The sequence below is a fragment of the Colletotrichum graminicola genome (assembly GCF_000149035.1).
Source record: "Colletotrichum graminicola M1.001 genomic scaffold supercont1.1, whole genome shotgun sequence".
NCBI lineage: Eukaryota > Fungi > Ascomycota > Sordariomycetes > Glomerellales > Glomerellaceae > Colletotrichum > Colletotrichum graminicola.
The window spans coordinates 1,566,732-1,579,122 of NW_007361005.1; the positions used below are offsets into that span (position 1 = coordinate 1,566,732).

The window sequence follows — 12,391 nt, forward strand, 5'->3', positions numbered from 1 at the left end:
GCCCATGCTGTGCCACACTCTCGAGACCAAACTTTGCTTCATGGCTCCTGTCGTTCCCACCATTCCAAGTCCAATCATCGTAATATCCGTAGAATCTGTCGCGGTCTGCTTCTTCGTTGTGGGATTCGGCGATATGCTGAGTGTCGATTTGATCGTTGGTGCAGTTCGCGTCGCCGCATTGCTCGTCGCATCGTTCGTCGTCGTTCGTATGTCGACCCTATCCGGTATACTCACCACGAAGATGATGATGGCTTGCTGAATCGGCAGCCGCATTGCTTTGCAGCCAAGAAGGGAACGCATGGGGGTATTCAAGGGATTCGGTGTAAGGAGAAGAGGACCTTGCCTCGCTGAACGTAGGGGAAGCAGGGGAGCCGCGGTCTCTCATGACTGGTAGAGAATCGACTCGCCGCGGCCATTGTTGCGGAGGCATAATCGAAGTGTACCCACCATCTTCAATCGAAGGCGAACTCGAGATCTTGTCCATCATGTCGTCGTCATCCAAGTCATCGTCCGAGTCGTCCATGTTTCCGTCATCCGAGTTCGTTACACCTCCATTCTGCGCGACAGCCAGCGCATCCTGGTGTTGCTGTTTTTTGCTTGCGTCGTCCATCGCTGCAGTGGTTGGTTTCCTGGGGACGTCTCCTGCAAGATCGTCCGAGTCTGAACCGTTGTCGTCGGGACCGAGATCCGTCCAAGACTGCCTCGGGTTGTGCAATTGTTCTTCGGCAGATTCTTGAGCGACCTCTCGAAGAGTCTCGGCCTGGTGTGGGCCAAGGGAGCCGACAGTTCTTGGAGGATGGTCTTTCGCTGACGGGGCGTCGGGATCTTGGAGGTCGATGGTGTCTGGTAATGCGACCAAAAAAAACGGCAATAGGTCAGCGTGACATGCCAAACCAAAGAAGGCGGACAGTTGTGGTGATTTTGGGGGGAAGGTTCTCCTGGCCAAGGGGGAGGGGAGGAAGAATTCTGTAAGATTGATCGACCGTAATTCCAGTCGTTTGAGCAAGACACGTTCAGACCAAAGCTCAGACACGGAAAAGCCAGGGCCAATGGGGAAGGGGGGGAAGGTTATGCTTGGGGTGAGGAATAGCGTGATGCGCCAGGAGGAATGGATGCCGGCGCGGGTGTTTTGGGTCGCCTAAACCTACCAGCGCGGATAATGTGAGGCCTCGTCATGCTGGATCAAGGTCGTGGGCCAGCATAAGCCAGCCAAGGCGTCAAGGGAACAGTGAATTGTGAGACGTATTTCCTCGAGTTGTGAGGGTCGTATTGTGTAGTATTGTTGCTGATGCCGAAACTGTTCGTTCGTGTGCAGTGCAGAGCGTCCGGTCGTCGACAGATCAGCGTGTATTCTTTTTTCGTCGCGCTTGGTCGGTAGCCCCTTTAGTTGCCCGTCAGATGGTAGGATGAGACCCTGGTCGATAAACGGCGTATGGATGGAGTGTCATGGAACGAGGGTGAGGAGAAGCTGGAGCGTTAGGCAAGTGTCAAGGAGATTGGTACTGCGGTACGAGCCAGGCGTGGCCCGGTACGGAGAAAAGGGCAGAGGTTGTTGGCGTTGGACGGGGGGTGAAATTGCGACTCCGCTGTTTCGTCGGCTGAACAGGGACAACGAGTCGGGCTTCCAGCGGCGGCGTCACGACACGGACGGGGGGGGGGCGTTTTCGACTGGACCAGGTTTCGCGGGAGTAGAGATGAGTTGCTTAGTTGGATCAAGAAGTAAAGGCGGCCTCTCAAAGCTTCTAATGTTTGCTGGAAGCGTTGAGAAGAAGTTGATGCACAAGCCAGGGGCGGCGGGTTCGTTCGTGGTCGAGTGTCGGGGGCCAAGAAGTTACGTTGTCGGGATAGGTAGCTTAGGAAAGCGATGCTTACTTGGTGTTGATGAAGGAGAGGGAGGGGAGGGGGGGGTTGGATTGGGTTGGATTGGATGGCTTGCTGGTGGGCTGGGCTGGCGAGGAGCCGGACTATGAATAGAACAGGGAACGGCACAGTTGGTGAAATCGGCGCGCAAATAAGGCAAGGAAGGCAAGACGAGTAGGGTCTGGTTGTAGGGATGAGGAGAAGAAGAAATGGGGAATAAACAATGAAAAATAAGTTACGGATATAAAAAGTAAAAATAAAATAAAAAGGGAGCGACAAGGGCGGATTGGGGACTGACTGTTGTGTGGTGAGTTGATGATGTCGGACCCGTCACAATATTTCTCTATGGACTACCTCACCCAAGGGTGGTCGAAAATTGCCCAAGGATCTGGATCAGGAACGGCAACAACAGAGAAACCGTATCAAGCAGCAGTGGGAAAGATAACAGCGTGGAGGTGTGTGTATGCGTACGTGCGCGAACACATTAGAACGAAGCAGCAGGATGATGGGGGAAGGCGACGAGAAAGAGAGGGAGCGAGAGACCCAGACGGACAGACAGAAAGAAAGAGAGGTAACGCTCGCTAGTTAGTTGGCGGAACCCCTTTGCTGTGCTGCCGACGCAAGAACAAACCCAAGATTCATTCGATCTGGGGCGGCGGAAGATGCTGCAGGTTGGGCTTCTGCTGGTACGGAGTACATGTTCCAAAGTAGGTAGGGTACATACCACCTATCCTGGTAGATATGTATTTGGATTTGGTATGTACGCAGTACGGAGTACCTCAGTCGGTACGTAACCCTGCCTATACATATAAAAAAATACGTATTGTACATCGTACTGCTGCTGCTGCTTCGCTGTCTGAGGTGCAGCTGCTGTGCGATGCAAAGTCAGGCACACGCGCAGCACAATTGGTCTTGCTGATGGCGTCACGGCTGGCTTCCAGGGGAGCGGTATGACTGCCCAGTCCCTCCCAACTGAGAAGTCGTTCATTATCGGCCCAACAGTATCCGTACACATCGGCTACATAGTTTCATCGACTGGCGGGAAACCAAAACACCAAGCCACCTCTGGAACAATGGTACGGAGTACGGATATACCGAGTCTTAATAAACAGGGCAATGAACAAGCAGTCCGTGGACCTGGTTTCCCAAGGCTCCAAATGTGTATGTAGTGGATACCCTGTAACGTCTTCGGGCAAGGGTTTGGCGGACTTGAAACAACTGGCAATCGACAAGGGGGACTCCAGTCATTTTCCAAGATTCCGCACTCCCTCCCAGGCACGGTACAAGTATTATCCCTCCCCTTTTCTTCTCTTCTTTTTCCCCCTTCCTTACACCACTGCTGTGTTGTGCTACTTATTGCTGAACTTGCGTTGGTGGCCCGTTCGCCAATATCATATGAGAGCCCCTTCTCTCGTTACCGGATACTAGGGGCCTTGGCCATATTTCTTGTAGGGAAAGACTACTACTTCCTATTGTTAAAAGAGCTCCAGCCGCCCTGGTCCGCAATTAAGCTCTCGGGGGCCCGGCTCTTGCCCACTGGGAAAAAACGACCCGTTCGCATTGGCTGCCCAGAACAGTCTAACCCCATCCATCCTGCTTACGTAAAATATCTACGAATCAAATACCTACCTAGGTAGGTACGTTACCATGTCCGGCATCGTCGACCTATCGACGTCCATCGCAACTTCACTTCCATTTCGGCATATCTACATCGAGGTGGCCCCCCACCGAACAAAGCCTCGCCCGCATTCAGTTATTTAAGCACACAGATGCATGAACTGGTCCTTTTCACTCTGCGCAATCCCAGTAGTCTGTTTACAGTCACGGGTGTCGCCTCGCGAACCGAGCGGCGTTCGCCGCGTCCATCGCCAACTTTGTCAACCCACTCTGTCCGTCTTCGGCCACCGATAATGGGAGCATATCAGGCATCCCAACGCCACCCATTAGGCCGCCAGTCTTTTTGCATCCAGAGTCTTGCCATCTCCCAACCTTCGCTTCATGCGGTCAGCCGCCCACCCACCCTGTGGCCGACCGCTCCCTCCGTCCCTCCCCAACGCGTCAGAGCGGTTGGCGCCATCGACCTTCGCCCTGTGGCATGGACCGGCGCTTTTTCCCGTGGCTTGTTCAGCTCCTTGTTTAGCTTCGTTCGCAGCCGACACCGCTCCTACAGAACCACTTGGGAAATTACTTCTAGTTAATCATCGTGGCATGCCAGCTGCTTTCTCGAGGTCAGCCATTCCTCAGGTGGCATGCCTTCCGAACAATGCACCGCCTGCAAACGAACCCGCCAAGCCAAGTTCCCCGTAGTTGTTTTCGCGGCCATCGTCACGCCGTCCCTGATTCAATGAGCTGATTCTCATCGATTTCGGCATACGCTGACAGTGAGGGACACACGTCCTTGTCGGCAACCCGTGCGGCGGTGCATCCCCGGAAGCTTGCTGAGCACAGCCAGAGCCCAATGGCGGCTCACGGCCACGCCCGCACCCGCACGCCAAAGTCAATTGCATTGCATTGCACACAAAGATAGGGGCTAGGGCAAATGCAGAATGGAGGCGAGGATGCAGGCCTCGTTTGAAGACCGGTCCCTCGGGACCGAAACTTCAGAGCTGCTGGCGCGACGCAGGTTGCTTGCTTCTGTCTCACCTGTGCCCATGCTCACCCTCACCGGACGGCCCAGCTGCTGTTCCAGCCTCCGGCCAGTATTGCGACCTGCCGGCAAGTCTGATACTCGGTCGAATGTTGATTTAGCGATGAGCACTTCCAGCCTATCGGTGTACGCTGCCGCCCCCTACGATGATTCATGGAGTATGCACACCACGGGACACCGCTCAGACTCCTGCATCATCTGCCGCTCTGGATACGCGCAACAGAACATCCCATGTTGAGGACAGATTTGTCGGATCCAGTTGTCCCTAGAAGCGGGAATGCCTAACTAATTGCGAGTATCCATCAACCTTTGCATGCTGGTGTCTCACCGAGCGGTGTTTTATCCCCGACTGATATGCTATCCTCAGGGGCAGATATGGCAGGCTGTCTCTCCCTGCGCCATGTCTCGGCACCGAGAAACATGGCTGGCCACGCTGGCCGTCAGCAGGGGGGCACGCCGAAGAGCCAAGGTGGTGAGGGTGAATGCTTGAAATTGAAACCCGCCGCGATACATGTGCTTGCCTGAGTATCATGAGTGCCAAGCCGCAACTAACGATGGATTCTTCATCCGAAATCTTGAATGCGCTCTACCTCCGAACCTGTCATGCCGCCCACCCGTCCCGAGGGTTGCATCATCGCTGTGAGATGTCATCGCAGATCGTCTGAGCATAATTGAAACCTTCTTCTTATCAGGATTTGGCTGGATTTGACGCCGTCGCCACGCGCCCTGCGTCTCTCCTTGGAGATGTTGCGCCGGAAATCTGTCCCTGCATCCGGCCTGCCGCGCCCGCGCCACGGGAGATAAAAGCACAACAACCCGGGTATCGAAAAAGCGCGCCGTCGCTGGGTGCGGGAGGCAAGGGGTACCCGAATACCAGTCCAACTGGCCGAGGTCAGAGAATATAACAGCCGAAGCTCGAGTAATTGCCTCACTGAGTGACGCAGCGGTCCAGGGTCTCCATATATTCCCAGGATTCCGATACGAGGCGGCAGTAAAGTGTTTTGCCGAAAACCACGGCTGGCAGAGGGAGCAGAGTAGATCCAGAATCATCCCGCCGATGCTGCTCTTGCCATGACCAGTGTAGAGTGCAGGCTGCCTCAGCCTTCGCCGCTTACTTACAATGGTCTCTCATGAACCAACTACTTGCCGCAAATAGAAGGGTCAAGTTACAGTCGCCGGTTTATCAAGATGGACATATTTGCCCAGGCATAATCCATGAAGTTTAAACCCCGAGGTATACATGGTGCCGAAAATTTGTCTTGCTAGATGGTGGCTTTTTAGCACCGTCTGAACACTATGTGATGCTGGGAGATCTTAACGATATGGTTCCTTGACTCTTGCTACCTTTTTGGGGAAATATAGAGAGAGCTGATACGTGTAATTTACCACAATTCTCGAAATATGTATTAAATTACACCCAGAGGTTTTTTGTCTGATGCCCTTGCCTTTTATTTACTTCGTAACCGTGCTAAATTAGTTATATATACTGCACCGGAGTGAAATAGTTGACCATGCAGAACAGCAAATGTACACAGCCCAAGCAAATAATCATGTCATGATGTTTATTAGTCTCTGAAGGCAGACTACGCTTAACAGCCCTAACGACAATATAACTCTACAAGAAAATTGTCGTAGGGCCTCAAGCCCCCCCTCTCATCCGACTTCGCCTCGTCGGCCCCATACCCTTTATGCTTCTGTTGTGTATCCGGTGCTTAGCGGTGCCGAGCCCTCGTCTGTTTCACCACAGCATTGGCAGAAGACATGCTTGGCCGTCAACTCTTGCCCCTTGGTTGACGGACGACCCTGGACACGACTACGGAGGACCGGAACAAAGTACCTATACCTCAGAAGATTGCCCTCTGTTGTGACTTTGTGCGGCCTCGAGCAGGGAAAATCTTGAAGAGTTGGGGGCGCGTATCATAGAATGCCCCCACCACCAACAAAACTGTGAAAAGGAGTGGGAGGGAGGTCTTGCTTGCCGTAAACGACAGGTCCAGTGTGGCCCGTAAGCTGGATGAAAAGAATGATCATCCGAGGGCGCATAGAGGTTGCGCAATGATGCGCAATTTAAACTTCTCGAAAGGAAAGAGACGGGTTGAGTCGACGATGTGTCTCCAGTTATACGTACGAAGAGCTTCCTGGACCACGGAGCCTTGAGCGAAGTGCAAACTGGCGTGTAGTTAATGAGCCCCTAGGCAACTCCTGTCCCCTCGACCCGATTTGTATTCGGTATCTTTCACAAGAGATATATCAGACAGCGGCCAGTGAGTCCTTTTCAATGAGGAATGGGTGTACATACAGGTCCACTGTTCAGTATGGCGCCAATCTCTTTGAGAAAAAGGTGCCCTGCAAAAACCTCGACCCTCGCATTCTTGCATTTTCACGGAACCTGCCCGACAATCTTCATGTGCAAGTTATTTAATGGGATTCAAATCTACGTCTATGTATTCTTGATCGTCCTCTGCAACGCTTTGCCAAGCTGTTCCACAAAATCAAAGCAGTCCGCGAATGTATTGTACAACGGCGCCGGCGCGACCCGAACGACGTTCGGCCTCCTTTCGTCGATGACCACGCCGACCTCGTCGAAGAACTCCATCACGCCATCGAGCAGCCCTTCAGCGAGCATCAGGCTCAGCTGCGCTCCCCGCTCCTCCGGCCGCCTCGGGGTGATGACGCGGAAGAGCGTCCTTTCCTGCTCCGGCATGGCGCCCAGCAGCTCCTCCAGGTACCCCGTCAGCCGCAGCGACTTCTCCCGCAGTGCGCCGACGCCGCCGGCCAGCTCGAACACCTCGAGCGAGGCGCACAGTGACGTGATGTCCAGCACGCTCGGGTTGCTCAGCTGAAAGCCGGCGGCCCCCGGCACCGGGTGGAACTTTGTCTCCATGGCGAAGCGGGACGACTTGTCGTTGCCCCACCACCCGGCGAGCCGGTTCACATACCCACTTTCGGAGTCCGGGTCTTGGACAGACGTCGTAACGGCGGTGTGTCTCGAGTGGACGAACGAGCCGCCGATGCAGCCCGGCCCACCGTTGAGGTACTTGTACGTGCACCACGCAGCGGCGTCGACGTCCCACTCGTGCAGTTTCAGGGGCACGTTCCCGACGGCGTGGGCGAGGTCCCAGATGACGAGGATGGAGTGTTTGTGGGCGAAAGCGGTGATGGTAGGGATATCGAGTAGCTGACCCGTGTAGTACTGGATCCCCGGGAGGAGGAGGACAGCGGTGTCCGAGGCGTGATGCTCGATGGTCGAGAGGATGTGCTGAGTGGTGAGAATTGGTTCCGTAGAGGAAGGGGGCTCGATGCAGACCATCGACTCTGAAGGTGAGAGGCCGTGGTGCCTGATTTGGGTCTCCACGACGAACTGTACGGGCGTCAACCTTGTACTCGTTCATTCGTCTCACAGCTCCTCCCGCCACCGGCAGGAGTGGGGAGACTCACATGGTCACTCGGAAAGGCCTTGCTCTCCAAGATGATCTTATGCCTGCCTTCCTTCTGCGGCTTGTAGAAGGCGGCCATGAGAAAATGGAGGTTCGCCGTCAGAGTCTGCATGACGGCGACCTCTGACTCGTCGGCGCCGACAATGGGGGCAATCAACTTGGCCGCCTTGGCGTCTACGTTGAGCCATGTCGGCAACGGGGAGTCCTCAAGAGGCTTGTGGTGGCCCTGTACGCCCTGCGTGGCCCAGGTGGACAGGTACTGCTGTATCCTCACGGCGGTGCGCTTGGGTTGCAAGCCGAGGGAGTTTCCGCATAAGTAGGTGCATTTTTGCTGGCCAGCGCTTGAGGCGGTAGAGACGTCATCTTCTGCTCCGCGGGGATGGTGTCAGCCCTTGATACCAGAGGAGGTATGAGAGGGGGAAGGTAGACATTGTGAGAATGATAATGGGCGTCGTCTGGTGGGGAAGGGGAGGAGGGAACCTCCAATTGCTGACCTTTCTTGGCGAGAGTTTTGCTGGTGATCTCTTGCTTGGTCGGGATAACGAATTCGTCCCGTGTGTGCCTTAGCGCGTCTTTCTGGTCCAGGGCCTCGGCATATGCTCTGCTCGAAGGATCCATGTCTGGGGCGGGATAATGCTGTGGATGTGTTCTTTGCTAAGGCGAGAAGAGGCAGCGCAGCTTCTGACCTCGGCTCGAGGTTGGCGGAGAGAAAAGGAGGGGGAGACCGGCAATGGTGTGGAAATCAAGATGATTGTTCAGTTTGTGACCCCTCTAGCAGGTAATTCCGAAATGACGAGGGCGTAACGAATGGTCCTTTTTTTTGGGTTGTTTCAGGATCCTTGAACGGCATGCGTCTCTGACGTTGGGTTCGTTGTTCAACAGCTGCAGCTCGAGGAGTGGAAGTCATGATGCACCCGCCACTCGCGCAGACAATTCTTTCCTGCGCGTGTGGTGCCCCGCATAGCCCAATGAGGGGTTCCCGACGAAGCCCCGGGCTGGCGGGGCGCGTCGAAGCAGCTGGCAACATGTTGAAGCAACGGCTGTCACTGCCAGTCAGCAAGCAAGTCTGCCTACCTCTCTACCGGCGAAACGTGTGTGGTTATGGCATAGTACACCACAAGACGAGGGGTGCGACGGGCGGTGCTGACCACCGAGGGCCAAAGAGGCATCAGCTGTTTCCACCATGGAATTGGGGGAAGGGAGAGAGGGAGGCGGGAGATCCTCTTTTTCTCCAACAAACTCAACCAGGTGGACCTGACATATTTTTGAATATGGAAGATGGAGGACATGTGAGATGACAGATGTCGGTTTCGATACACCTTCTGTTGTTATTACTATTCTTATTATTCTCTTGTTTCCTTCTCAGTATTCATCATGTACTTGGGACAAAGTACACATGTACCGAGTACTTCCCGTATGTATCTCCAGTTCGTCACTCCCCAAACTCGGATCGTGATTATGAGAAAAAAAACTCTTCTCGCACTCTCAATCACCGACCCAAATAACGTGCTCGAGCTGGATTCGCCCCGAATTACGAAATAGGGCAGTTTCCATTACCCCCTCGAAACCCCGATATTACCCCCTCATTACCCCATAAACTGGCCACATGCGGGGTTTTGCTGACTCGTCTCTTGGCTCGCCTTGCCAAAACATGCACGAGGTGCCGCCCACGAGTCCGGGGTAGTGGATGCCGCTCTCAACAACGGACAGGACAGGACAAGACCAGGCCAGGCCAGGCCGGTCAGGTACGCCGCACGCCCTGTATATGGCGGGGGGTGGGATCTGTGGGATCTGTCTCGCCCCCCCACCTTCATATTGAACTACAGTACAGGAATTGGAACTTACACTCTAGAGGTTGGAGGAGTAACCATACTACCTACCAGTGTACGTTGGTTCCTGCTGGGTGAGTTGGCATCTGTTGTATACATAGAGGTACACGCTATCCGGGCGGGGAAAACCCTCCTGGATGGACATGGAAACACATGGACGGGCTTCGAGATAGAGGGGCCGGGTATAACGGGGTTGGACGGGCGGAGGGCGAGCAAGACCGCTCCCCGCCATGTTCGGGCGATCACGGCGATTCGGCGGGACGGCTCCTGGGTGTTCGTGTGAAAAGTCCAATCAACTGGAAAAGGTCGGTTTTTGTGTTTTCCGGTCTTGGCAGAGTTCAAGATGGAGTGCTCACTCATGTCAGGGGAGACGAGCCAGGCGACCGTTGCCGGTCTGCAGCTTGGTAGACAGCGTCCCCGGGGCCCGGATGATCTTCGTGCATGTGTTCTCTAGCTTCATGCGTCTCTCTTCAAAGAGGACTGGGTGAGACTCCGCCCCTCACAGGCTCAGCCAGGGACCGTAGAGAGTTGACGAGCTGGCGCCCGTTCGTGTTGCCAATGGCCATTGATCGACGGGCTGCTCCAATGGGTGGTCCCCGACCAGAATACACGAGGAAGGAGAAGCTCGGCGGGTCTCTGCATTGTGCTATTCGTGGTTCTGACATGGAAATATGTGCAACGAACCATGGCAGGCGGTCAGCAGATCGCAGGGCTGGACAGTGCTGACTTGGCCGGGGAAGAGTTGGCTTGACGTTGGGACAGTCTCGGGTGGAGAACCCAACGTGATCACCACAAACTTCGGTAGGGGACCGTAGGAGGCTCTGCTTGGCTGCCGCTTACACATTACCTCCTGGGTGTTGGTGTCACAAAGTTTTCCTCGGTGGATCCATGAACCCGTGGCCGAGAAGGAAAACACTGTAATCCACGACACACAGTACCGTACCTGGGCCAAACCGAGTTGGTTAACGGAGTTGGTTGTTGGCAGTCGAGAGAGACAAGGCCTCCTCAAGGTTGATGTCAAACTGGCCCGAACGCCGGCAACGGTCCCATTGGGGCCACTCAATTCGGACAAGCCCATTTCCTTTCAGTGAGCGGGCTGTCCTCATTCACGGCGGTGAATTGAGTGAGCAGGTGCTGGATCGCAGTGTCTATCCGGATCCGGACCTGATGAGGCAGAAGTAAGTGTCCGCCGGTGTGCAAATCCAAGAAGGCCTCTCCCGCGTCGTGCAAATCGCTGACCAGGCCACAACCAACCTCAAAACCTAACCGATCCACCTGGCGGACGGAAAGCAAGGGGCGAGAGAAGCACACGTACGCATCCCGATGCCCCTCTCGGCCAGATGTGTTTCGATGTGTCAAGGCTTTCTCAGACTTCAAACCGTGTCTCCCATCGTGACCTTGGGGTGGAATGGTGCAATTGCCATGAACCCTGAAAGGAGGAGATTGGAGAGAGGCATCGTGACCTCTTTTCCCCCTCCCTCTCTCTTCTCGTGGCTCCTTTGGCCCAAGCTTCCGGCGGGTGTGTAAAGGGGACTTGGGGACGGAGGGGGAAGGGGGGGGGGACCTTGTAGAAATGTGAAGGTGAGGAGAACAGGAACAAGTGACGATCCGACTTTTTCGTCCCCTTGTGCTGGTGCAGGGGTTATTTGGGTCACGATCCAGTTCAGAGACACAGTCACCGTTCCCTACCACACATCCCCCTGGCCGCGCAAGAGGGGTACATTTAGACAAGAGGCTGTCGCTTGCATGTCCAGATGCGCTACATGCGCCCGCATGCCTCAAGATGGGGGAAAAAAAATTATTGTTCTAGAACTCACCCCCACCCCGCGCGGTCAATCAGGTACGGTGAGGGCGGGACGAAGGCATCGTGACCCTCTTGGGATTTCAAGGTTCGTCTCCATTCCTGTCCTGTTCAGGCAGCGTGTGGATATTACAGGCAAGGATTCTATTCTAGGGAGACACATAATGTATGAATTTTATGTACCCGCGAAATACTCTAGGTATCTGACTTGAGGGTTCGCAAATAACTTGACTTGGACATCCATTCCAAACACCCTATCCAGCTTCCCAACGAACCTCTTACCCCATAACATCCACCTTTGTTGACTAGCACGCAACACTGGCGCAAGCTCGAGGGTGGTGGCGGCAGCAGCGGCAGCATCTTGTTGGCCGCCTTTCAAGACGGCATTTGGACGAAACAAACGACCACGCCGGACCGCGTGACGGAAGGCGAGGTAGGGATGGTGTCAGACACTGGCAGTGTTTTACAATGGCCGTTTCCATTTGGTAATGGTGATGCGGCATCGTGGGGACCTCCAGGTCGGGGCCCTGGCCTGCCCAGACCCGGAAGCGGACTGGAGCTCGACGGCAAGTAGACTCTGCGAAATATGAATACTGTATCCGTACATGCATGTTTTCCCCCTCTGGAGAAGGCCGGATTGCCGAAATAGCTGAGGCATTCCGGCGGCCCCCGCCCCTATATGAGGCTAGCAGGTAGGCAAAGAATAAAGAACTAGGTTTCCCATCATCTGGAGTTCCCCAATCAGGCCAAGTCGGTCTGTCCCGTGGCCCCTCCCCCTAGGGATCGCAACTATGCGCCGCTGCACGATCAAGTAATC

General features: G+C 54.9%; 2 protein-coding genes across 2 annotated transcripts; both read right to left on the reverse strand.

Annotated features, from left to right (window-relative positions):
- Window positions 1-217: 217 nt before the first annotated feature.
- GLRG_00420 (uncharacterized protein) lies at window positions 218-610 on the reverse strand (the record flags this gene model as incomplete). Its single annotated transcript, XM_008091105.1, has 1 exon — window positions 218-610. The coding sequence occupies one exon, from the start codon at window positions 608-610 to the stop codon at window positions 218-220; it is 393 nt and encodes a 130-aa protein (XP_008089296.1).
- Window positions 611-6,947: 6,337 nt separating this feature from the next.
- On the reverse strand, window positions 6,948-8,562 carry GLRG_00421 (kynureninase; the record flags this gene model as incomplete). Its single annotated transcript, XM_008091106.1, has 3 exons — window positions 6,948-7,868; window positions 7,946-8,310; window positions 8,439-8,562. 3 exons carry the CDS (start codon window positions 8,560-8,562, stop codon window positions 6,948-6,950), a joined length of 1,410 nt encoding a protein of 469 aa, XP_008089297.1.
- Window positions 8,563-12,391: the final 3,829 nt, after the last annotated feature.